Source organism: Macrotis lagotis, chromosome 8 (assembly GCF_037893015.1).
Source record: "Macrotis lagotis isolate mMagLag1 chromosome 8, bilby.v1.9.chrom.fasta, whole genome shotgun sequence".
Classification (NCBI taxonomy): Eukaryota; Metazoa; Chordata; class Mammalia; order Peramelemorphia; family Peramelidae; genus Macrotis; species Macrotis lagotis.
This window is the reverse complement of record NC_133665.1, coordinates 48,820,536-48,847,905: the sequence shown is the minus strand read 5'-3', so window position 1 is coordinate 48,847,905 and position 27,370 is coordinate 48,820,536. Positions and strand designations below refer to the sequence as shown.

The 27,370-nt window shown below is 35.2% G+C and overlaps 1 protein-coding gene across 2 annotated transcripts in view; it reads right to left on the bottom strand.

Annotated features, from left to right (window-relative positions):
* ADCY9 (adenylate cyclase 9) overlaps positions 1–27,370 on the bottom strand; it is a 248,917-nt gene that overhangs the window by 21,138 nt on the left and 200,409 nt on the right. For both annotated transcript variants that reach the window (XM_074196856.1, XM_074196857.1), the window contains exons 7-9: positions 19,790–19,949; positions 17,733–17,881; positions 15,050–15,091 (exon numbers count right to left, since the gene is read on the bottom strand). In XM_074196856.1, coding sequence (XP_074052957.1) covers positions 15,050–15,091; positions 17,733–17,881; positions 19,790–19,949 — 351 coding nt within the window. The remainder of the gene's footprint in view (positions 1–15,049; positions 15,092–17,732; positions 17,882–19,789; positions 19,950–27,370) is intronic.

Sequence of the window (27,370 nt, the reverse complement as noted above, 5' to 3'; positions counted from 1 at the left end):
CATTATTGTTATTACTTATGATTTGGTTCCTTTCTATTTATATAAAAGAAATATTAGGGGAGCTATTAAATCTTTCTCTGTTGTGATTAAGAACAGTAGTAGTGGGTAAAGATCTAAGAAGAGGTTTACATTCCTATAGAGAGAAGTGAGATGGAATTCTTTTTTTTTTTTTTTTTTTTTTTTTAGGTTTTTGCAAGGCAAACAGGGTTAAGTGGCTTACCCAAGGCCACACAGCTAGGTAATCATTAAGTGTCTGAGACCGGATTTGAACCCAGGTACTCCTGACTCCAAGGCCGGTGCTTTATCCACTACGCCACCTAGCCGCCCCAAGATGGAATTCTTTTTTAGCACAACTTAGGTACCAGGGAAAATGAAGATCCCATTTGGAAATCCCAAAAGCAAGGGAGGTATACTTATATCATACCACTAGGCAAGCATAAGTTTCTCAAAGGGGTAATTATAGGAGCAGCTAGGTAGCACAATGGATAGAGCACCGGCCTTGGAGTCAGGAAGACCTGAGTCCAAATTTGGCCTCAGACACTTAATGATTACCTAGCTGTGTGACCTTGGGCAAGTCACTTAACCCCATAGCCTTAAATAAATAAATTTTTTTAAAAATTTAAAGGGGTAATTAATGCTACTCATTGGGTATACATATGTAAATGTGTTACAAGGGAAATAAAACTCTACAAAGAAGAACCCACAACACAAATGCTTCCTTATATGTAAGAAATTTGATCTGGGGAAGTAATTTTTAAAAGGTTTTTTCTTTTCTTTCCCCCTTGTTTTCTCTGCTATTATTGGAATGAATGCTTTTATTGTTTTATTCTAATGTTTTTGAAACTTTCTTTTAATCGTCTCTTGTAACACTGGGATTTTAGTGAAAAGGTTAAATTGAGCTGATTCCTAGTTCAGATTTTCTTTTTTTGCAAGGCAATGGGGTTAAGTGGCTTGACCAAGGTCAGACAGTGAGGTAATTATTAAACATCTGAGGCCACATTCAAACTCAGGTCCTCTTGACTTCAGCACGCGCGTTCTATCCACTGCACCATCTAGCTGTCCCTAGTTCAGATTTTCTTGATGCTAGTCAAGAAGAATTTTGTTATTTACTTCAATTTTTATGTCTCAGTTGCTTAATTTTAAATATCTTTGTGCTGGCGTTGGGATGGGATTGGAACTATGTAGGGATGAGATGGTTTGACAGTAGGGAAGTGGCATAGAGTTTTGGGCCTGAGCAAGATAAGGTAAAAGCTCATAAGGGGAAATAACTCAGGAAGTGAGTCATTACCACTGGTAAATTACTAGATCCATCTGATCATTCACAAATTCCTACTATAGAGAATTCCTAATGGCAGGAAATAGAACCTAAGAATTAATCTGCAAGTCACTTTCTGAGGATATGGAATTGCTTTAAAAAGTTTAAGTTTTTATGGAAAAAAGAAATTTCTAAATGCATAATTTTCAGAAAAACTTTCTTCTGTAAATAAGGTTAATGCCAGACCTCATATAAGAGACATATATCATATTTAAATTAGGAATCTTTTTGAGACAGGAACAATGTCTTCAGTAGGACAATAACTGAAGAATTAGATTTACCAAGCATCAGATTTACTACAGCACTGGCAAGCAAAAGAGTCAGAAAAGAAAATTATCATGGAAAATCAGAAAAGGAAAAAGCTCCCAGTTTTGTGCAGGTCCTAATGACCATATGCCCCGGAATCATGTAGCAAGTATGTCTGCAAAACCTAAAGATTCTAATATGGTTGTGGTTAAAAACTCACAGGAAGCTTATATATTTATCTATTTCACTGTTCAGTATAAAGATGAAAACCTTCTTCAATTTAAGGCCAGATTGGATTTTTTATTATAGACACTAATAGAGAGAAGGACCTGAGAAAACAGATGAAGTCAGACTGAAGCAAACACCCTGAGCCTTCCCATCACAACTCCTGCTGTCACTAGAATACTTGAAGAGATATAGGATCTTAGTGCCTTTCGGAAGAAGGTCTCAATCTTGACTGGATAAGGAACATCCTCTATAGTGTGATTGATAGAAGCAAAATCAGAGAATCATATTGTATATGAAAATTCAGCAGCAGAAGTCTAGAGAAAGATGGAATAGTGAAAAAAAACTGTGCTCCTTGTAAAGGTAAATGAAAAAAGGAACAGAGACTTTGAACTTTTTTTTTCTTAGCAAGGCAATGGGGTTAAAATGACTTGCCCAAGTTCACATAGCTAGGTAATTATTAAGTATCTGAGGCTGGATTTGAACTCAGGTCCTCCTGACTCCAGGTCCTGCCAAGGAACAGAGACTTTGAAGTCTAATATGATATGATATGGGAGGGGGTGGTAGAAATTAAACATAATGCAATTATTTGACAGGAATAATTAAAGGCAAGGTCATTTATAGCCAGTGTTACTACCTTGATTCCCAAATAAATTATCAATCCACCTGACTCAGACCTTCAAAGCCCAGATAAGGAAACCACTAAAAAGATAACAGAAAAGAAATGGGTAGATCCAATGCAATCTGTGTCAGAGATCTGTGTCCACTGCAGCCATTACAGTTCGAGTTACAGATAAACCGTCCCATACCCAATTTATGTGATACACATTATCTCATTGTGGAGAGGTTTTCAACTCTGGATTTGAGCAAAGAGTTATTTGGATGGTAGAAAGTCAGAAAGACATAGTAGAGTCTTCAAGTTTCAAAATTAATAAGAAAATTGCCTAGCATTGGGAAAAAGAGATGAAGCCAGGAGAGAAGGTCCCATCAGTTACTGAAAGTAATGATCACGGATCACCATTATTAATTCCTTACAAGCCTATTCCATCTGGACTAACAGGACCACCTATCCATATAGTAGGTCTCAAGTTACCTTCCTAATCATTCTGAGGAAAGTACCTTTATAGACTTTGAATGGATTTAAAACTGGAAGGTGGAGTAATAGAGTCTGTCTATATCTGGGATAGAGTAAGGTGATCTTGAAGCTCCCTAAAGAAATTGGTGTCAATTTGAAGGTGGAACACTGAAGGTTTTATATGTTCAAGTCCACAAATTCTCACTGAAGTATTAGCACTTGGGGCAGAGCCAAAATGGCAGCATGAGAACAGGCTTTCCTAGGAGCTCTCTCCAAAATATTTCAAAAACCTTAAAATTATGACCCTAATTTGCACTGGAGAAATGTGCAAACAACAGAAGAAAAAGAATCTGATGATTACTTTGGTACCATGAAGTTTCAAAATATACACTCAGAAGATGACAAAGTCAAAGCTTCTGTATCCAAAACCTCAAAGCAAAATAGGAATTGGTCTCAGGCTATGGAAGAGCTCAAAAAAGATTTTGAAAATCAAGAAAGGGAGAAGAGGGGAAAAACTGGGAAGAGAAATGAGTGTGATGTAAGAAAATCATGAAAACTGAATCAGCAGCTTGGTGAAGGAGATACAAAAAAACATACTGAAGAAATTAACATTTTAAAAACCAGTTTAGGTCAAATGGAAAAAGTAGTCCAAAAGGTCAATGAAGAGAAGAATACCTTAAAAGCAGAATTGGTTAGATGGAAAAGTTGATAAAAAAAAGCTCTCTGAAGAAAATAACTCATTCAAATGTAGAATGGAGTTAAGGGAAGCTAATGACATTGTGAGAAATCAAAAACAATAAACAAAACCAATACAATGAAAAACTAGAAGAAAGAGAAATATCTTATTGGAAAAACAACAGACTAGAAAAACAGATCCAGGAGAGATAATTTAAATATTACTGGCCTAACTGAAATAATGACCAGGAAAAGAACTTAGATTTCATTTTTAAAGAAATTCTCCAGGAAAATTGCCCTTATATCCTAGAAGCAGAGTGTAAAATAGAAATTGAGGAAATCCACCAATCACCTGAAAGAGATCCTCCCCCCACCAAAAAAAAATCCAGGAATATTATAGCCAAATTCCAGAACCCCCAAGTCAAAGAGAAAATATTACAAGCAACCAGAAAGAAACAACTCAAATATTGTGACTCTAGTCAACAGGATTTAGCAGTGTCTACATTAAGGACTGGAGGCAAATAAGCTTGGATTACAACTGAGAATCAACTACCCAACAGAACTGAACATCCTCTTTCAGGGGAAAATATGGGCATTCAATGAAATAGGGGAGTTTTTTTAATTTAAAATATTTTTTTATCTTTATTTTTTTTTAATTTTTTATTAGGTTTTTGCAAGGCAATCGGGGTTAAGTGGCTTGCCCAAGGCCACACAGCTAGGTGTGTCTGAGGCTGGATTTGAACTCAGGTACTCTTGACTCCAGGGCTGGTGCTCTATCCACTGCACCATCTAGACGCCCCAATCTTTATTTATTTATTGTTTTTAGATTTTTGCAAGGCAAACGGGGTTAAGTGGCTTGCCCAAGGCCACACAGATAGGTAATTATTAAGTGTCTGAGACTGGATTTGAACCCAGGTACTCCTGACTCCAGGGCCGGTGCTTTATCCACTATGCCACATAGCCGCCCCCTTTATTTTTTTTTAAGAAAGATTTTATTTATTTTGAGTTTTACAATTTCCCCCCATTCTTGCTTCCCTTCTCCCACCCCCCCACAGAAGGCATTCTGTTAGTCTTTATATTGGTTCCATGTTATACATTGATCTCAGTTGACTGTGATGACAGTGAAATCATATCCTTAAGGAAGAAAAATAAAGTATGGGATAGTAAAATTACATAATAATATAATGGGTTTTACCCCTAATTTGATGGTAATAGTCTTTGTTCAAAATCAATAATTCTGCCTCTGGATACAGATGGTGGTAGTGATGTTCTTCTGGTTCTGCTCATTTTACTCAACATCAGTTCAGGGCAAATCATTCTTTAACCCCATTGCCTTAAATAATTTTTTTTTACCTGATACAGCAGGTAGCAATTGTTCCATTGTCTCCATTGTCCCTGATTGTTGCACTGAAGGGATGAGCAAGTCCATCAAGGTGGACTATCACTCCCATGTTGCCGTTAGGGTGTAAAATGTTTTTCTGGTTCTGCTCATCTCACTCAGCATCAGTTCATGCAAATCCTTCTAGGCTTCCATGAATTCCCATCCCTCCTGGGTTCTAATAGAACAATAGTGTTCCATGACATACATATACCATAGTTTATTAAGCCATTCCCCAATTGAAGGACATTTACTTAATTTCCATTTTTTTGCCTCCACAAACAGGGCTGCTGTAAATATTTTTGTACAAGTGATGTTTTTACCCTTTTTTTAATCATCTTTTCAGGGTATAGACCCAGTAGTGGTATTGCTGGGTCAAAGGGTATGCACATTTTTGTTGCCCTTTGGGCATAATCCCAAATTGCTCTCCAGAAAGGTTGGATGAGTTCATAGCTTCATTAACAATGAATTAGTGTCCCAGATTTCCCACATCCCTTCCACCACTGATCATTGTCCTTTCTGGTCATATTGGCCAGTCTGAGAGGTGTGAGGTGGTATCTCAGAGATGCTTTAATATGCATTTCTCTAATAAGTAATGATTTGGAGCAATTTTTCATATGACTATGGATTGCTTTGATTGTAAATTGCCTTGGCATTTAGATTTTGTTTTTTTGTCTTTTGCATATCCTTTGACCATTTGTCAACTGGGGATTGGCTTGTTCTTTTGAAAATTTGACTCAGTTCTCTGTATATTTTAGAAATGAGTCCTTTGTCAGAGATACTAGCTGCAAAAATTGTTTCCAAATTTACTACATTTCTTTTGATCTTGGTTACAGTGGTTTTCTCTCTGCAAAAGCTTTTTAATTTAATGTGATCAAAATTATCTAGTTTGTTTTGAATGATGTTCTCTATCTCTTCCTTGGTAATAAACTGTTTCCCTTTCATAGATCTGACAGGTAAACTACTCCTTGATCTTCTAGTTTGCTTATAATATTGTTTTTTATGACTAGATCCTGTATCCATTTGGATCTTATCTTGGTATAGGGTGTGAGGTGTTAGTCTAATCTAAGTTTCTTCCATACTAACTTCCAATTTTCCCAACAGTCTTTATCAAAGAGAGAGTTTTTATTCCAATAGCTGGACTCTTTGGGTTTATCAAATAGCAGATTACTATAATCATTTCCTGCTATTGCACCTAGTCTATTCCACTGATCCATGACTCTATTTCTTACCTACTACCAGACAGTTTTGAGGACTGATGCTTTATAATATAATTATAGATCTGGTAAGGCTAAGCCACCTTCTTTTGCGCTTTTTTTCACTGAATCCCTGGAAATTATTAACTTTTTATTTCTCCATATAAATTTACTTGCAACTTTTTCTAACTCATTAAAGTAATTTTTTGGAATTTTGATTGGGAGGGCGCTAAATAAGTAGTTTAGTTTTGGTAGAATTGTCATTTTTATTATATTAGCTCAACCTATCCATGAACAGTTGATGCTTATCCAGGTATTTAAATCTGATATTATTTGCATGAGAAGAGTCTTGTAATTGTTTTCAAAAAGTTTTTGAGTCTGCCTTGGCAGGTAGACTCCCAGGTATTTTATTTTGTCTGAGGTTACTTTGAATGGGATTTCTCTTTCTAGCTCTCTCTGCTGTATCTTGTTAGTCATATATAGAAATGTTGAGGATTTATGAGGGTTTATTTTATATCCTGCTACTTTGTTAAAGTTGCTAATTATTTCTAGTAGTTTTTTAGATGACGTTTTAGGATTCTCTGGGTATACCATCATATCATTTGCAAAAAATTTTTTAAAAATTCAAAAAAAATTTTATTTAAAGCAATGGGGTTAAAGAGTGACTTGCCTTGAACTGATGCTGAGCAAGATGAGCAGAACCAGAAGAACATTGTACACCCTAACAGCAACATGGGGGTGATGATCAACCTTAATGTACTTGCTCATTCCATCAATGCAATAATCAGGGATAATTTTAGAGTACCTGTGATGGAGAATACCATCTGTATCCAGAAAAAGAACCATGGAGTTTAAACAAAGACCAAAGTCTATTATCTTCAATTTTTTTAAAGTATCTTATGTACTACATAATTTTGCAATCTCAAGCATTTTATTTTCTCTCAAAGCATATCATTTCTCTCTCAACACGTTCAATTTTGATTAATATATAGCATGGACACAATTTAAAGACTATCAGACTTTCCTTTGTGGGGGGATGGGGGGAAGGGAGGGTGGGGGGAAAATTATAAAATTCAAAACCTTACCAAAAAAAATCTTACAAAAAGCTACTTCTGTATATAATTGGAAAATAAATAAAATATTAATAATTTAAAAAGAAGATAAAAAGAAACTAAAGCAAAAAAAAAAGTGACTTGCCCAAAATCATACTGCTAGGCAATTATTAAGTGTCTGAGGCTGGATCTGAACTCAAGTCCTCCTGACTCCAGGATTGGTGCTCTATCCACTGCACCACCTAGCTGCCCAAAATTGGGGAATTTCAAACTTTCCTGTTTAAACAACCAGAGCTGAACAGAAAGTTTGATCTTCTAGTACAGGATTCAGGTGAAGCACAGAGAGGGTGAACAAGAAGGGTAAATTATGAGAGATTTAATGATGCTGAACCGATTGTATACCTACATGGGAAGAAGATACTGATAATACTCAAATGAACCTTCTCATTTAATAGAGCAGCTAGAAAGAGCATATATAGACAAGGGTCAGAAGGGAGCTGAATATGAAGATATAATATATTAAAATATGGAGTCAATGGGCAAAAAAGGAATGTATTGGGAGAAAAGGAAAGAAAAGGTGGAATAGGTTAAGATATTTCATGCAAAAGAGTCAAGAAAAATTTTTTGCAATGAAATGGAAGGGGAGGAAGATGAGGGAGAATGAGTGAGCCTTCATTCTTATTGGAAGTGGCTCAGAGAGAAAATAACATATACACACTCAATAGAGTATAGTCTTACTCTAGAGAAAAAAGGAAAGGAGGGGAGAAAGGAGATGGGGGATGGGAGGGGTATGGGTGATATAGGAAAGGGAAGACTGTGGGAGAGAGTAGTCAGATATAACACACTTTTGAGGTGGGACAAGGTGAAAGGTGAGAGAGGATAGAAAAATGGGAGTGGAGAGGAATAGAATGGAGAAAAATATAGTTAGCAATAGCAACTGTGTGTGGGGGGAAACATTGAAACAACTTCTCTGATTGACTTATGATAAAGAAAGCGATCAATCCCAGAGACAGAGCCAATGGTATCTGAATACAAACTGAAGTACATTTTTTTTCTATTTCTCTTAATTTTTCTTGACATTCCTCTATCTATGTGGGGGGAGAGGGGATTATGTTTATTTTTACAACAAGACTATTGTGGTAATGGGAAAATAAATAAATTAAATTTAAAAAAAGGTCATATCTGAGACACTTAATATTTACCTAGCTATGTGACCTTGGGCAAGTCACTTATCCCTATTGTTTTGCAAAAACCAAAAGTAAAATACTGCAAGCAATAATAATAAGCTGGGATCCTATACTCGCACACTTTCATAGAATATTCATAGAGCTGTTTAGAGAAGTCTAGAGAAGAAAAGAGACAAGACAATTTGTATATATCATAAGACTTCTTGTTTTATATCATATTTACTTATGTTTGGTTAATAACTATGCCAATCTATTTATTTGTGCTTTCAGAAGAACAAAGTAAATCTTTCAGCTGAGAGAAGCTGAAAAATGGAAATCAAAGAGCCACAACCAGTCAGAATTCTGACAGAAATAAAAGTTAGTTTGATGCCTGATTCTATTGTCAAACCCTCCAGTAAGGAGAGAGAAATCTATTGAGAGGCTTTGATGATCAAGGGACACATAAGTTAGCAGATCTATGGAAAGCTGACCCATAAAATGAAACTGAGAGATTAGGTAAGTTGCCTGTTTTACAGGATAGCCCTAGGTAGTGGAGGAGACCTTGAGAGAAAATTCACTGTAGCCACTTATTGTCCAAAGAAGAATAATGGGATTTCCTGATGAAAAGCTTAAAAGAATCAATGGGCACTTACTCTAATGGTCTCTCTGAGCAAAAGAGAACACCTACAGTTGTTCAAAAACTGTGGGAATCAGATATGGACTCTGAAAGAGATGCTTCTAGGAAAGGTGATTCTGTATACTATTGTCACCTAACCATTCTGATCAGTCAGGGGAAGAGGACTGAACCAAGAGATACCTAACTCTTTTCATACCTAGAACTAGTAATATAGAGAATCCTAGGGCACAGAGACAACCTATAGAGGAAGGAAATACAGACAGGCAGCATAGTGATGAAGATTATCAGCTCCTATTATCAGCCAGCTCAATTATAGGAACAGAGATGTCAGGGGGTCACAAGAATGCTAGATCCATTCAAACTATATCCAAATTAGCATGATGCTACCAGTGAACTGGAAGTAGTTAGACAAAGAGTCCAGGAACATTAGAGACTGCCCATGGAAAGTTACTGTATGCAACTTAATATGCTTATTGGGTTTTGTTATATGTCTATGTAAAAGCTTTAAGTATAGTAAAAATTTATTAGCTATGTACTGTTTTGTTCACGTTATGCTAATGTTCATACTTAAATTTCTTCTCTATAGACCTATCAATATTACAGCTAGCTAAGTGAGTTTTAAAAATTGTTTATGGTTATTTGCCTGAACATTATATGTGTGTGTGTGTGCATGTATATGTCTGTCTATCTAGTGTGTGTGTTTATGAATGTAAAATGTCTATCTATCTATCTATCTATCATCTATCTATCTTTGTGTGTGTGTGTGTGTGTGTGTGTGTGTGTGTGTGTGTGTGTGTGTGTATGAATGTAAAATGTCCTGCATATAATTTAGTCATTTAGTCAGTCTTTGGTTTAGTCCTCTCCCCCTGAATGAATAGAATGGTTAGGTGACATAGTATACAGAATCTCCTTTCCTAGAAGCATCAAGTGATGGTTTGTATTATGCAATGCCTCCTATGCATATTGTTAATGAACATTTTCTATCATTGATTCTGTGGGATGATTAGCTGGAATGCTGAAATGATTATCCTCATTATGTTAAAGTATTGATGTTCTTTTGATACGTTTACTATATAACTACAAAATTCAAGTGTACTCCAGGCTGATTTTTTTAAAGCTGCAAAATATTTGATGTGGAAAAGAAGACAGCACCTGCATCATGATTCTGCTCTAGAGGCAGAAGTCTCAAGCACACACTATTCTTAAGTCCACAGTTTGGTGACATCTTTGAACTCCGACTTGCTGGGACTGTTTTTACAAGCAGAGAAATCAGAAGAGAACACTGAGGTCATCCTTGTCCATAAGAAGGAGCTATACAGGCAGATCCCTTCATCTGTGATCCAATAAGCTTCACAGAAGACAGTGAGAATCAGAAGAGATCAAGTCTTCTCCCTCCAGCTGAATACTGATAGGATGTGCTACTGAATTTGAGTAGTAGCCAGAGGTACCTCTGCTTCTCTCCACTGTCTCCAACCCATATGCTTTTTTAAATTTCTTTTTTTTAAGTAATTCTGAATTTGAACACCCAATAAATTAAGCATTTCCATATACAAAGGAGAACAGAAAAAGAAGATAGAATTTTAAGTTGTTAATCTCTATTAAATATAGCTTACTTTTCCTTATAAGTATAGATTCAACATGTAACTTTCAAATCTCTCCTGTTTGTCTGTTTCTTTTGTTCATTCTGTTCTTTTCTGTGTATTTAAACCTTCTTCAATGACATTCTTCTTGTTTTGTTTTGTTTTGTTTTTTGCAAGGCAATGGGGTTAAGTGACTTGTCTAAGGTCACACAGCTAGGTAATTATTAAGTGTCTGAGGCTGGATTTGAACTCATGTACTCCTGAATCCAGGGCTGATGCTCTGTCCACTGTTCCACCTAGCCACCCCAATGATATTCTTTTTATTTCTTTTGGCAATATTAATCTCACCTTCTCCCCAATTCCCTCTGCCCTCAACTGAAAAAAAAGTCAAACAAATTCTTATAACAAATATGTATAATCAAGCCAAACAAATCTGTATATTGACCATGTATATTTCATTCTTCACCTTTAATCCATTACTTCTTTAATCAGAAAGTGGTTAGCATACTTTATCATCAGTCCTCTGGAATTATGATTGGTAAATGCATTAATTAAGAGTTTTTAAAAGTCTTTCAAAGTTATTTTTCTTCCCAAATCTATTATTGAATAAATTGTTCTTCAGGCTCTAATTTCACTCTGCATCAGTTCACACTTGTTTTCTTAATTTCTTGGAATCCATCTCTTTGAATATTTCTTATGGTACAATAATATTCCATTATATTCATAGACTATGATTTGTTCAGCCATTACCAAACTGATAGACATCCCTGAGTCTCCAGTTCTTTCTTATTACAAAAAGAGATGCTATAAATAATTTTGGACATGCAAATAATTTTCCTTTTTCTTTGATCTTTTTGGGGAATAAGCCAATAGCAGAATCTGAGTCAAATATGTAATTTAGTGCTATTTTTTGAATGCTTTTCAGAATGACTGTACCAATTCATAGGTTTACCAAGAGTGGGAAAATAGAATACATATTTTCCCTCAGCCACTCCAACAATTGTCATTTATGCTAATTTTATGAGTATGAAATAAAACACAGAGTTGTTTTAATTTGTATTTCTATAATTATTAGTGATTTGGAGAATATTTTAATATGACTTTTGACAATCTGGATTTCCCTTCCCAGCTCTGCTCCTGATTTCTGGCCTGAGATAGGATGCCCACCTCTTGAACTGCTCTAAGGGGAAAAAAAAACACTACACTTCTTTTGAAGTTCATCTCAGGTACAGCCTCCTAGTAACTGGAAACCTTTCCTGATCTCTCCATCCCCTTTCCAGTTACTAGTATTTGTCCTCCTCAAAAGATCTTGCACTTAAGTAGATTTACATGTTGTATTCCCTCAACAGAATAAGCTGCTTTCATCTTTGCTCTGTATCCCTACAACTTAGTACAATGCCTTGTATATAGCACATGGTTATAAATGTTTGTTGAATAAATCATTTAATGCTGATAGAACTGTGAATTGTCCACCTTTTCTGGAAAATATTTTGAATGACAAAATGAAATTTATTTAAAATGTTCAAACTCTCTGATCCAACTATTCTTTTATTAGGTTTATACCCTGAAGGTAATGCCAGCAAGACAAGTTCCCTGTATAAAAATATTCAGAGCAGAATTATATATAATAGTAAAAATATGGAATCAAAGTATATTTTACACAAATTGGGATGAGTCTATAAAGGAATAGTAGGCATAAAAATGAATATTTAGAAGTCTGAGAAAAAGGAGAAAACTTTTAATGAACTGATACCGAGTAAAGAAAGCAGAACCCAAAGAACAATGTACACCATGGCAATAATGCAAAGCGAAGCATCAGTAAAAGAAACAAATCTCAGATCAAATACAATGGACAATGTTAGTTCCAAAGTACTAAGTTCAAAACATACCTACATTTTGTAAAATGGCAAACTATAAAAATAGGAAGTCATATAACCTATCAGTCTAAATCACTATAATTGTACTTAGTCTTTTTTGGGTGGAGAAACAATATGGAGGGTTTTTTTTTTTATTGAGAAGTAATTAGTTTTTCATAACAAAATGCATCAGCTGGAAAAAAAATCACCATTACACCTGAATTGTCATGGGAGAAAGGGTGGAAAAAGAATATACCTAGACTCCTATATTATCTGTCCAATTGCTTTGGGGATAGCTCCTGCTAAGTTTTTCATTACTTAAGTAACTCAGTCTCAATCTTTGAAATGGACTAAAATAGAGTTGACCCAAGGATCCATTTCAGGTAGCTGAAGAGATAGGAGGAATGATATGGGGAAAGAGGTATGATTTAGGAGCTGATGATAAGTCCTTAGTAATTCCTTGACTTAAAGGGAATTGCAATATAACCAGAGTAAGATGAGGAGAAAGGCTATATGACTTTGAAGGAAGAGTATATTGTATGCAAAAGCAGCTAACAGAGAAACAAGACTGCAGCAGAACTTGTAGAAATGTATATTCATTTTTTAAATGACAGATGAAAATACTTTAACATATAGTATTTACTTAACATAAATAATTTAATTCTATAGCCAGCTTGGCTAGATTGCAACTATTTTTTCTCTAAAGGACAGGTGTACCAAAAACAATTGCTTCAACCATGACAATTTCTAGAAGAGTAATATTTATACATTATACAAAGTGTTAAAAAATTCCATTCCTATTTTAGAATACTAAAAGCATAAAGAATTTGTGGTGATTTTAGCCAAAATTTATGTTTGTGTTTTTTTGTGTATGGTGGTCCAAAAGTACAGACAAGAGTTTTTGTGCACAAAAACTCTTTGGGAAAATTTCATAATATATGAATATGTAGCCCTTTTGTTCTACCCTCCAAATCATACTTAGGGGGCAAGACACCTCCCCAGGTTCTTTGTAGGATGTTGAACACAAGAGAATTCCTAAAATTTTGGGTCTACATTTAAAGCAGTCGTTCAGGAGCCCCAAACAGTGGATTTACTTTTAAAAGTCATCAATGAAACACAACTTGGTCAAAACAAAGGCATTTACTAAGATGGTATAGCAAGAACAGCAGCTACAAAACATCCTCCACATCAGCCTAAGGTATACTTTATTACAAATATGTACAGCATTGAGAAGAAGAATGGGCACATCCACTGGTAATGAGATATACACAAGGAACAGATATGGCCAAGGCCTCCATGCCTCTGTCACTTCAGAGCCCTGATGATTTCTTCTCACAGTCCTTAGGCTCCTTACCTGAGTGCAGCATCTTTCTTGGGAAGTTTGCTTGAGGTCCCTAAGCCTGCTTCTCTCAATAGCTTGACTTCCAACACTGATAAGCTGCTTATTTTCTCTGTTGTCAGGGGTCATTCTCCTTACTGATTCCCTGTCTCTACTCCTTTCTGGGTGCTGTACCTCTGTTGGACAAGTATCTTTCTGCAAAATAATGCCCTTTAACAGAGGAACACAAAGAAATGCAGAGTGATCTCTTTTCAAGAGCTAGGTACTTCCTTTATAGGTAGGTCTCTCTACTTCCAAGATCAGGTTTTACAAAGTTCTCTTGCCTCAATTATTGTTAGGCCTGGGAAGTTGGATTTTAAAGACCATCTGGGATGTAGTTAATCTTTGGCAAACTGTTCTAATTCCATCAAGGAAGAACTCCTTCATATTTTGTAAACATATAACAAAGTGAAAATCCTTCTTTGTACTCAAGGTATTCCCACCTTACCTCTTTGTTACTTGCCCCTTCTGTCACATCAATTTGGTTGGAGATGAGGCTACCTAATCAGAAGTATCCTGACCAAAGTCTCCCCAATGAATATATTTTCAGGAGAATCATAGATAAGCTATGATATAACTAGGAATTAGAAAAAAATAAATAAAAGCAAATAACTTTCTGATCTCTTTATAATATACAATTCATATTTATATAGAGTTTTAAAGTCCACAAAATAATTTGTTCCCCAAAACCCTGAGATAGGCAATGAAAGTATTTATTACTATTTACAGATAGAAAAGTTGAGGCACAGAAAATTTATTTGTCCAGGTTCACAGAGCTAGGAAGAACATAAATGGGATTTGAACTGAGATCTTCTGCTTGTGGGAGATTTAAAAAAATTATTTTTGTTATGAACTTAAACATCAAAATACACAAATACAAGTAAGAAAAGAAAAAGAAGATTGTCAATTAAACCATGAATCTCTATTGCATAAGTCTGTTTTTTTAAAAAGCATGTTAAATTTAGCATGATAATTCTAACATTGTGCCCATTTGTCCATGTCCCCCTCTGAACCATTCTTTTTTTTATTTTAAATATGTTTTACTGATACTCTTTTCTTCTTCTTTTTGCATCTTTTTTGCACTAACCATCCACTTTCCTTCCAGAATGCTTCCCCTCCTCCTCCCAGCCACTCCCACCTCCTGTTAAAAATTCTCCTTATTAACAAATGAATATAGTCAAATAAAAATTTTACACAATCCCTGTTAAGGATTGTTTTCACCATATATCACTGTCATTTTTCAAAGAAATATATAGTACAAAAAACTTACCTGAAATTCTGTACTGCATCTAAGTGGGCTATTTCTATGTAACTGAAATGCAAATGCAGGGAAACAGAATTTTAAAAATAAAGGCATTTTTGAAAGCAACTTGATGATTAATCAACAGATTTCTCAAGTTTTTGAAATTTTGAGATAGTTAGCAGTTAAAGACAATATTATATTAGTACAGTTTAACCAAAACTCCTAATTGAGAGTAATAAAAGAAAAACATAACTGCTAAGAAGACTTCATATCCCATACTAAAATTATACAGTTGCATAATTATATGTAGCAAACCCATACAGAAAAGAAATATTTGAAAACTCAGAACTGATTTCCTTCATTTTTTTTGAAATATACACAACCTGCTAGTAGCTAAAAATCCTAAATATCTTTATACATACACATTTCCAGGGGAAAAACTAAAGATGGGTGAAAGCAGGTGAAGACTAACATGTTGTTTGAAGAGAGTCATCTTTCTCAAATAAAAGAATGAAGAGCTATTTAAAAAACACTCAAGACCAAGCAAATCTCAATTTTATCAAAAAAAGACCCTCTCTACGATCTAAACAAGTGACTTAAAAAAAAAAAGTCTCTACCATTCTTATGGAGCATCCTGTCCGGCCACCTAATGTGACAGTACTACTGTATCCTTGTTGATTTTTAATAAGGCCAATTTAATAAATATTCAGTAAGTAGCTCTTATGTGTAAAATCCTGTGCCAGATGTAGAGGAGATAAAACAAGACATAGTGCCTGTGCTCAAGACACTTACCCGTCTAGTAGGGTAATGCACACAGACCCAAAGGCTATTAGACAAGGAAGGTCATAGAGAAATGGGAAGAATTCAAGGTGGGAAAGGTAATTTCTGTCTGAAAGGACAAGGAGGTGGTAATTTGATTGGGCTTAGAAGGAAGAGAACAATTTTAGCAGAGATGTGGAAGGAAGCCATTTCAGGAAGAAACACATGTTAATGTAAAAAGTGGGAGAAGGTGGGACAAGACTGAACAATGTGAGAGGAGAAAGAGGAGAAAATGAAATAGTGTAAAATAAGGCTAGAAAGGTAGATTGGAGCCATATGGTAGAAGGCCTTGAATATCCAGCTCAGTTATGGTGGGGTGGGAAAGGGTATATTTCTCATTAGCAAACCTCTGGAACAGTACCTTAAACTTTTTTTGCTTTTATTTTAGCAAATGATACCTGAGTAGGTGTGAAAATATGTTTCATCTCCTAAAGCCACTTCTTTTTCCATTATATCATGTTGTTTCTCAAAGATAATGGAGAAAAGAGTAAACATATTTTGCTTATCCCTAGAGATCAGAATTGGCAAGGATTATGGCAAGATAGAATTTTAGTTCAATACAAGGAAAAACGTCTTAGCCATCCTGGCTACATTAAAACTGCCCAGTAACGAATGGGCTGATGTGTGAAGAATCCTCAGTCACTGGAGGTCTTAAATCAGAAGCTTATTAGCAATGTCAAAAAGATGACTACAGGTAGGAGTTAGACTACATTATCTATAAGATTCCTGTTAATTTTGAGAACTTTGGGGATTTCTAGCCTCTCCTTGAAGAAGACAGATTGAACAAGGCAGAAGAGAGCACAGAACAAGTTGTAAGTTGACTAGGGGGAGGGATAAGGCTGTCACTCTATTTGTTTTTACCAGAAGCCCAACTTCTGTCCAATGACCAATAGGAAACTATATCAAGACAGGCAGTGGAGACAGAATTAGAGTAATGAGCCAAACTAGGATTTATCCCATGTGGAAGAACACTGACTTCTTTATGAAGTCTCAACTGTCAACTCTATTGTATGATTTTCCATTTGAATAGTAAGCAGCATGGAACAGTGGAAAGACCATGGGGTTTAAAGTTAGAAGACATGGTTTGAATTTTAGATCTTTTACTTACTATGTGACTTTGGACAAATTATTTAACCTTTCTGGGATTCAATTTCCTCATCTACAAAATTATGGGGTTCAATTTCCTCATCTACAAAATTAAAGTTGGGTTCAATGATCTCTAAGATTCCTTTAAGTTCTAAATCTATGGGTCTATAAGCTGACGGTATTAGTTAATGATGGAGAACAATAAGTGAAGGTTTTTCTTCAAGGGCCCCACATTTAAAATGCAGTTCAGTCATGGTTATATGAAAGAATGAATGCCATCTACTAACAAGACCTATACCACAGTTTACTTAACTTTCCCCTATTTTTGGACTTAGTATCTTTTTGTTTTTTTGTAATGATAATAACAATGTAATGATAATCTCTGACTAGATATCTTAAAATATATATGTGTACACATATTTACCACATTCTCAAGTTTCTAACAATGGAATTTATCAGTTGATAAAGGGGTATGGACAATTGACTTAGTGTGCAACTATTGTTAAACAGATTATGTCTAAAATTTATTAATATTTTTATTTTTATATTACAATAACATATTTTTATCTGTATTTCCCAAAATACTCTTTCTTCTCCCTTTTCAGAGAGTGCTTAAAATAAAGAATAAAAAAAGGAAGAAGAAAAGCATTCAAACCTATGTATTGAACAAATTTTGACTTTATATGCAGTGTCCCATATTTAGGATACTGTCATTTTTTATTTCATTATTGAATTCAGAGTAAGCACTGGTACTGAAGGCAATTTGTCTTAGTGACCGCTTTGATGTGTCAAAGCCATAACTTACCTGTCTGGACATAAAGAGACATAGAGTAAAATGACAAGCACAACTCCAACAATTGTTGCTAATGATGATCTCATCCAGAAACTTAGCTGGCAAAAATTACAATATTGCACAATGGTGATCAGAATTGCAGAGCACATAAACATGGTATACTGTAATGAAAAAAAAGAAGCAATTTCAAATTTAACTCACAATTTCAATAGAACTTCCTATTATATGAGTTTAACTGAGTAATATTATTCAGTGAATATTGGCGGTTTACCCTTCATTCTTGAAGAGATCATGACATCAGGGGAGGTAATGCCATGACAAGCAAGTAAACTGGATTTGAGTGGGGGGTGGGGGGCTGTGCTAAGTCACCAGCCTCATTTTTCTCCTCCAGAGCCATTTGGGTCTTATGGTCAGATATGGACCAGAATGACTGGAGACAACCCTGGATGTTAGGGAGTTAGGGTTAAGTGACTTGCCCAAGATTACACAGCTAGTTAAGTGTTTGAGGCTATATTTGAACTCAGGTCCTCCTGACAATGGCATCTAGCTGCCAGTGAATATAATTATGTGAAAGAGACACAGATCTCCTAAAAAGTTACCTAGCCTAAGACCAAATAACAACATAGAACCCTGGATCAAGAATGGGCTTCAGAAGTTGTTTTACAATTAAGGAAACTGAGGCCCAGAGAAGAAATGATTTGTCCAAGATCATATATTCAATTAATGGCACTACTGGGACTAGAATCTAGGTCTTTGTCATTAGTGCTCCTTTTACTATACCAGACACTTTCTGTTCCTAAATCTTTATTCATGCTCTTACTCCATCCTCCTCCCCAGCATGCTGTATTTATTCAAATACTACTCAAAATTCAAGTTCCAGTTCCCTGTATGAAGTTTTCCCTGATAAACCAGTTCCACATTATTAACCTTCTTTTGTCCTCTCAGTAGAATTCTCTAACACATTTTAACAAGGTTATACTGTTATTAAATATTTTAAGTTTTTTTATGTTCAATACTAATATATTAAATTTGATATTAAAGTTGTTAAAAGAGGCTGTCATTTTTATACCTATAATTTTCAACAAGTTTAAAATGACAAGTTTATATCAAGTTTCCCAAGAGGCTCCAAAGCTTATGCTGATGTAAAGAAAAAAAAGTCTGTAAGCACCATCATTTGAAGGTTTGTCATTATATAATCATAATGCTTCTTTTTTACCCTTCTGAGAATAAACCAAAAAACAATTTGGGTCTGAAGCATGAAAATGCAATTAACTCCTTAGATACTCATTTTACATTAGCTTGCACTAGAGATTACATAGTTTTCAAGTTGGTATGAATCTGCAAATTATAGAGTTCAATGTAAAAGTTCTTTTCTTGGTAAATTAACAGCTGATACATATCCTACTCCATATCTATGTAAAGTACGAAGGGTAAGCACTATGCTAAGTGCCTACTATAATCTCCTGTACTTAAGAAGACATTAAATAAATGTTTATTGAATTATTGGGGGATGAGAATTCGAGGTTTTTATTTAGACCTTTGGGACAAACTACTTGAATTCAAACCACAAAATATTAAAATAGTAATAGTCTTAAACTTCTATTATATAACTGAATTGTACTTTTCTTTTGGGAATATCTTCTAAGCACTAAAGAAGTATTTGTAAGTCAATTAGTTAACAAAATTTAAGGAGCTCTCTATCCAAGAGATAGAGGTTGAACCTTTATCTCTGGATCTCTACCCTGAGCAAAAATTTACTTTTTAAAAGGGACCATTTATTTAATGATCTTTTTTTTTTTGCAAGGCAGTGGGGTTAAGTGACTTGCCTAGAGTCACACAGCTAGGTAATTATTAAGTGTCTGAGGCTGGATTTGAACTCAGATCCTCCTGACTCCAGGGCTGGTGTTCCATCCATTGAGCTACCTAGCTGCCCCTATTTAATGATCTTTTAAAAAGATTCTTGATAACTAAAAGAATGCCCAAAGAAGTCTCGAGCTTATTGATGAAAAGATAATAGAAGTCTCAACAGAATGCAGCCACCAAGATAGACAAGTACAGTAATTACTTACGTGTATGTTTGTTTCAAATTCAGAGGTAAAATGTGAATAAACTGCAAGGGCTGGGAGTGAGACCAGGATTGCGCCAATGAAATGCCGAGGTAGCCAACCAGCTATCACTTCCAGCAGGTGCTTAGTACAAGTCATAACTTCCTCAAGGAAAAATGCCATTCTGTAACAAATAAAATCACTAAATAATTAAAATTTTAACATACACAGCAAATATTACTTTCCTGAATGTAGGTCAGTCATAAAAATAGGTATGCATATATATGTGTGTGTGTGTGTGTGTGTGTGTGTGTGTGTGTAGTAAATAAATTGGACAACAGATAGATTACTCAACTAGAGCAATTCCACCAGACCACAAATAGAAAGGTAAGAAGGCTAAAAACTTGATAGAATGAATTAAGTTTTTCTACTGGGTCAACAATGGAAATGACAAGCATAAAATTATTGATATCAGAGTTCAATCTGTATTCATAATATGATATACACAGTATATTTTAATTTATGTTGAAAGAATTGTTCCAAATTATTATCTGTCTTTTTCTCTATTCCCACTCCCACTAACATAGGAAAAGCCTCAACTATTCCTAAAGCTCTTGATAGATCTTTGTACCTCTACTCATTCTCTTTGTCCATCTAGCCTTCATACCACTACCAAACTAATCTTCCTTATATATAGATCTGGTTTGCCAGATCTTCTTCGAATTTGCATATATCTGGTTATTTCTTTACTAAAAGAAAAAAAAAATCAGTGACTCAGTATTGTCTGTTGAAAAAATGTTTTCTTGACATCATTCTATAACCCGATGTAAATATCCACATCAATGAAATTATAAATCATTGAATTACTGAAATACTATATACAAAGAAATATAAAATATAAAAACTATGTGGTAATTTTTCTCTATATTTTCTCTATATATTTTTCTATATTTATATATTTTCTCTATATTTGTCTGATCATTTTTATAGAACAACTTTTGTATGTCAACTTTTAGTTCCCACAGTATAAAATGGATGTGGAGATCTTATAAAAAAAGTCCAAAACATAGCTACAAATAAAGGTAGGTTATCTGAGAACAAGAAAAATCAATGGAAATGAGATTATTCAATATGGAGATTAGGCTGAATGGTGCTTTAGTGATAACTTTTAATCACAGAAAGAGTTCAGAAAATTCTAAGTATCTGTTCCATGCTCCTTTGATGATAGAAAAAGGGAAAATAGGCTGATAGTGTAGTAGAGCAATAGGCTAATATATGTAAAATGCCTTGAAAATCAAAAAGCTCTTATAAATGTCATATATCATGATGATATAAAGGGTTTCTTCAGAGATCCCACAGGTGTTTGGGATGGGCAATTGTAGCAAGAGGCTACATCCTTAATTTTTGAAAAGGACCAGTGACATCATGTCTTGTGTGCTATCTTCATGTGAGTTGAATTTAAGTGAGGCAGAGTTGCACAAAGCCATCAGTTTACCTCTCTTTTCCAGAGCCCTTGATGTCCCACGGCAAGACAAAAGTCAAGAGGACTGAAGATGGCCCAGAATGCAGTGGATGACCTTGGTATTTTCAGTGTCCGATTAAGCTCTAAGTACTCTACAATGCCTGCCGGCTTTCTTCATGGCCATTGGCCCAAATTGTTTTCATCCATCCATCCCAATGAGGGGGTCCTCATATGCTAGGGGCAGAAATGCCCCATCTCACTGACAGTTTTGAGGTTATCAGTTACCTTTAATCTGGTTTAGCCTGTCTGCCAAAACAGTTTTCTTGGGATATGGCTGCTGCTCCTGCACAGTTTCTTGGTGCCACAGGCAAGAGTTGAGTGACAGTGGACATCAAAGATAGAGGAGCAGCCTAAAAATGGTGTCATCCTCATAGCAGAGTTGCTAGTCCTCCCTGGATACCCAAAATGCCCCAAAACATTAGACAGAGTTCTTGTGAGAGATGAGAGAGATATTTCAAGAGGCTAGGATGGAAGGAAAGCTAGGGAATTTGGAAAAGATAAAAGGGTCCTGAGACTCTTTTGGTTCCTAAGCAGGACTCCCCAGAGATAGGATTTCTGTGGTCCCATTTGGAACTCACTGATGATGATGAGAATGTGCCCTGGGATTTCTGTGTTCATATAGTTCAGCAAACCCAGGCTGTATTTTACTTGATGTTATTTTAAAATCCTGCTTGTTGCCATTCCCCAATTGACAAATGGTCAAAGGAAATGCAGAGGCAATTTACAGATGAGGAAATCAAAGTAATCCATAGTCATATGAAAAACTGCTCTAAATCATTCCTGAATAGAGAAATGCCAATTAAAGCATCTCTGAAGTACCACCTCACACCTCTCAGACTGGCCAATAAGGACAACGATCAATGTTGGAAGGGATGTGGGAAATCTGGGACACTAATACCTTGTTGGTGGAGCTGTGAACTCATCCAGCCTTTCTGGAGAGCAATTTGGAATTACATCCAAAGGGCAATAAAAATGTGCATACCCTTTGATCCAGCAATACCACTACCAGGTCTATACCCTGAAGAGATGATAAAAAAAGGGTAAAAACATTACTTGTACAAAAATATTCATAGCGGTCCTGTTTGTTGTAGCAAAGAATTGGAAATTGAGTGAATGTTCCTCAATTGGGGAATAGCTAAACAAATTGTTTTATATGTATGTATGTGTATATCTATATCTATATATATATATATATCTATATCTATCTATCTATCTATCTATCTATATATATATATATATATATGTTATGGAACACTATTGTTCTATTAGAAACCAGGAGGGATGGAAATTCAGAGAAGCCTGGAAGGATTTGCATGAAATGATGCTGAGCGAGATGAGCAGAACCAGAAGAACACTGTACATCATAACAGCAACATTGGGTTGATGATCAATCTTAATGGACTTGCTCATTTCATCAGTGAAACAATCAGAGACAATTTTAGGGTATCTGTGATAAAGAATACCATCTCTATCCAAAGAAAGAACTGTGGAGTTTAAACAAAGACCAAAGATTATTACCTTTAATTTTTAAAAGTTATCTTATTATACAACTTTGCTCTCTCTTATATTTTATTTTTTCCTTAAGGATATGATTTCTCTCTCAATGCATTCAATTTTGACTAGTGTATAGTATGGAAACAATGTAAACACTATCAGACTGCCTTCTATGGGGAGTGGGGGAGGGAAGTGAGATGGGGGGAAAAATTGTAAAATTCAAAAAACAATAAAAAAAACAAACCCCTGCTTGTTGGTCTTATATAGCAGTTTGGAGATTGCCAAGCCTGTTTTTCCCTGTTCTATTACAGTGTGGATCTGAAAGAGTACTTGTTCCCTGGAAGTTTGGAAGGTTACAATTTGGGAAGTGGGTGGCAAGAGTGATTGCTGCTTGATTCTTATCTATTATATATCTTGTATTTATTTTGAGTAAATGTTGCTCTGATACAACATGATTAATTCTGACTGGTTAAGGTAAGTTTAGAGGAATAATAGAGATCTATGAGCAGTGATTGAATAGAAAGTGAATCCAAATGGATTTTAGGAACCTGAATACATCAGGAGGGCACTATATTATCACCCTTTCTATTATTGGTATGGCTGTCAATTTCTTGTTAATTTCTGATCATCACTAGGGAATTTAATAACTAATATATAAAAATTCCCAGTAATAGTTATCTGAGAATATAATACAGTTTCATGCAGTTCAAATAATACAGATTTTATTTTTAATCTTTCTTCCCTGTATCTGTTGAGGGACCAGGATTGCCACCTCAAAGTTATTCTCAATCCTTCCCTTTCCTCTACTTCTCATATCCAATCATTGCCAAGTCTTGTCAATACTACCCTACACAATGTATTTAGAGTCCAATCCATTCTCACTGCTAACATTGCCACCAGTCCAGTTTAGAATCTTACAATCTCTTACTTCAACTATGGCAACAGACTCCCAGTGGCTTGACCCATTCCAAAGAATCCTTCCAACAGCTGCCAATTGATACTTCTAAAACATGGTTCTGACCATGTCATTTGCTTGCTCAAGAAGTTCCACTGGTTCCCTTCTGTGCCCTGGTCACAACACCCAAACCTGGAGTATTGTGTTCTGTTCCCAATACTTTATTATAGGATAGGCAGTGATAGCCTGGAAAACATACAGCAGAAAGGGACCACAATTGTGACTTTGGAGGAGCAACTGAATGAACTAAAGTTGTTTAACCTGGAGAACAGAAGACTTAGAGAAGATATAATAGTTGTCTACAAGAATTTGAAGAGTTATCCTACTTAACAGAACAAAAAAATGGGGTGGATAAAGATTGGATATGAGAAAAAACTTCCTAACAATTAGAAATAACTAGAATTTCAGGATTAGAAGGAACCTAAAGGGAAGACTCCTTCATTTTTAACTATAAGGAATCTGAGACCCAGAGATGTCAACTTGCTCAAAGTCACACAAGTAGTAAATGGCAAAGGCAGAATTTAAATGCAGGGTCTCTGACTCCACATCTAGAACTTCTTCTATTTTTAGAGAACCTCTGAAGATATATAGAATAGCTTTTGGAAGTAGTGGGCTCCCTTTCTCTAAGGGTCTTCAAACAGAAGCTGGATAATATCTTCTTGTAATGTTTTAAAGGGACTTCCTTGAGGTACATGTTGTATTATTTGATCTCAGGGGTACTTTTGTATCTCTGAGATTCTATACTCTTTCTAATATTTCCATAAAGTTTATTTAACACTGGAAAAGGCTGAGGAAAACTATAAAATTTCCTTTTCTAAAGGTTTTATATATTCCATAGATCCCATTTTTGTTTGTTTGAAATACCCATGATCTTGAATAACTGCAGAGTAATGACCTAGAAGTCAAGACAAGATCCTGGAGGATTTTGAGTATCAGAAGCTGGAGAGGGGGTCAAGTAGGATGAGGATTGGGAAAAGGCTATTGGATTTAGTAGATAAGAGATCTTTGGCAACCTTTGAGAAAGCAACTTTGGTCAGGGAAAAAACTGAGAGCTTGAGAAGTAAATGGGAAGTGAAACAGATAAATTCAAGGAACAAGAAAGAACTGACTAGTATGGAGAGGGGAAAACTTTGCATAGTAATGACAGCATCTGAACTGAGCTTTGGGGGAAACTAGGGATTCTATGAAGTAAAAATAATAGGAAACAAATCCTAGGCAGGAAGGCACAGAGGTAGAATATGTAAAATCAAGTTCAGGCAATAGTTAGCAAGTCAGTTTAGGGAGTAATATGAAATAAATTGGAAAAGGGAAGTTGGAGCAAAGTTTACTTGATAGACAGATTTTATATTTTAATTTCAGTTTAATCTTCTAGTACTATTAACTTTCATGAGAAATGGATTCCTCTGAGGTAGAAATTCATGGTATGGATTCCAAATAATTAAGTTCTTAAATTTGTTATTTATTTTACTTTTGATTTTTTAGACTTATTTTTACTTTTTAGCAAACAGATGAGTTAAATAATAAGAGCCAGAAGATGGCGCTAAAAGCTCAATTTTAGAAAATCAAGTTAAGTTGGATTTCTGAGCAAAACATTAAATTTGTATATTCTGCAGTAGACAAAATCAGAAACAAGGTCACTTGATAAAGGCAGTGTGTATAGACAAATTATTATGCTTCATATTAGTTTGTTTGATAGGTGACATAATGACACCAATGGAAAATAGGTCCCCAAATTCTTAAATCGCAATAGATTAAAATATAAGTATTATTTAGGTATCTTCCCTCACCGAATCTGACTATATCTGTACTACAATGCTCCTACTACTTAGCATTTTGGCCACAGTCCTATGACACATCAATTTGTCTAGTTAGGTTTATGCTTGTCTTAGCATTTTTGGGGTGGTGGTTGAGGGAGTGGTTAGTTATGATGACCTGGAAATTGTTTTCAAGGCTTCTCAATGAAATGGTAAGTTAGAAATATGGTGGTTATCACTAAAGTACCTCTTGCATTGAATACAATACTTTCATAAGATTGTTCTAAAGTCAGTGGCATTTTTCTGAAAACCTCAACCCTAACTAATTGGAGGATAATATATATCAAAAGGAAAATTTGACTTTTTTTTTAAAGGTATCTGGGTCATGCAAATCATTCCTTTCTCTCCCCCGCCAGCTACTCCAAATTCAATGGTGTTTTTTTAAAAAAAAATTAATCATTAATTAACTGTTTATTATAGCTAATACATTAGCTTTGGGAAGCCAGGTAGGTGACCCAGTGGATAGAATGCTGGACCTGAAGTCAGAAAGACTTATCTTTTTGAGTTCAAATCTGGCCCAGACACTTACTAGTTTAGTAAACCTGGGCAAGTCATTTAACTCTGTTGGTCTTAGTTTTTCTCATTTGTAAAATGAGTTGGAGAAGGAAATAGTAAACCACTCCATTATCTTTGCCAAGAAAACCTCAAATGGGGTCACAAAGAGTCAGTCATGACTGAAAATGACTGATTTAGCTTTAGATCAAATTTCGTAGACTCAGAGTTGGAAGGGAACTTAAGAGTTCTAGGCCAAATTTCCAACCAACAGAGGAATCCTCTCTCTATGGCAAAAGGTGGTTATTCAGGCTTTGGTTGAGTACTTCCTGAATAGGAAGAAACTCGCCTTCTCATAAAACTGTCTGATACAAGAGAGCTGTATATACATTAACCTCTAGGAGTTCCACTCTCATGATACAGTCACAGATTCAGTCCCTGTGTATATTTTACAGTACACTTGGGACTCTTGTGCAATGTACAGGAATAGCTATCTTACTGAACTTGTAATATAATCAATAAATGAAATTATTCTAGCTTATTATATCTGTTTTGGGAGTTAGAGTTGAGTATAAAGATAAGAGGTACAGGCTCAAGGTCAGGAAGTCCTCAGGTTAAAACCTGCCCAGACATCTGACCTCTTAATGCCTGAAGCAATCATTTTATTCTTTGCACTTGTATCTCTCTAGTCTACCTCAGTGCCTGGTAAATCTTAAATAAATACTTGTTAATTAACTGATAAGTTATAGGCAATTTATGGAGCTACATTAATAGAGGGAATTTCTACACAGGAAGAGCCATATGCTAACAAAACCACAGCTTTGAACCAAAATTTAAAAAAAAAATGCTGATCTTCATGAGTTCAAATTTGATCTCAGACACTTATTAGCTTGTATGACCTTGGACAAGATACCCTATTTGCTTCAGTTCCTCATCTGTAAAATGAACTGGAGAAGGAAATGGCAAATCATTCCAGTCCCTTTGCCAAAAAACAAACAAACCCAAAATGAGGTCATGGAGAGTTGGACATGACAGAACAACAAATGCCCAAACCTAAGACCCTGTGATCCTAATGTTTTTATAAAAGATTAAATATTTATGAGTAAGAAGCTAATTAGATGATTTCTACAAGTCCCTTAGAATTTTATGAATTTGAGATATCAATGATTTTTATATCCCTGACCACTTAAATATCAACAATACCACAAAAATAATGGCACTGTAATAGTTAATTTTTAAAAACATAATAAAAATTGTAATAATCCATCATCATATTTCCTTAAAACAACCTGCTCTATTCCTGGAGAAAATGGATCAAAAACCCATTA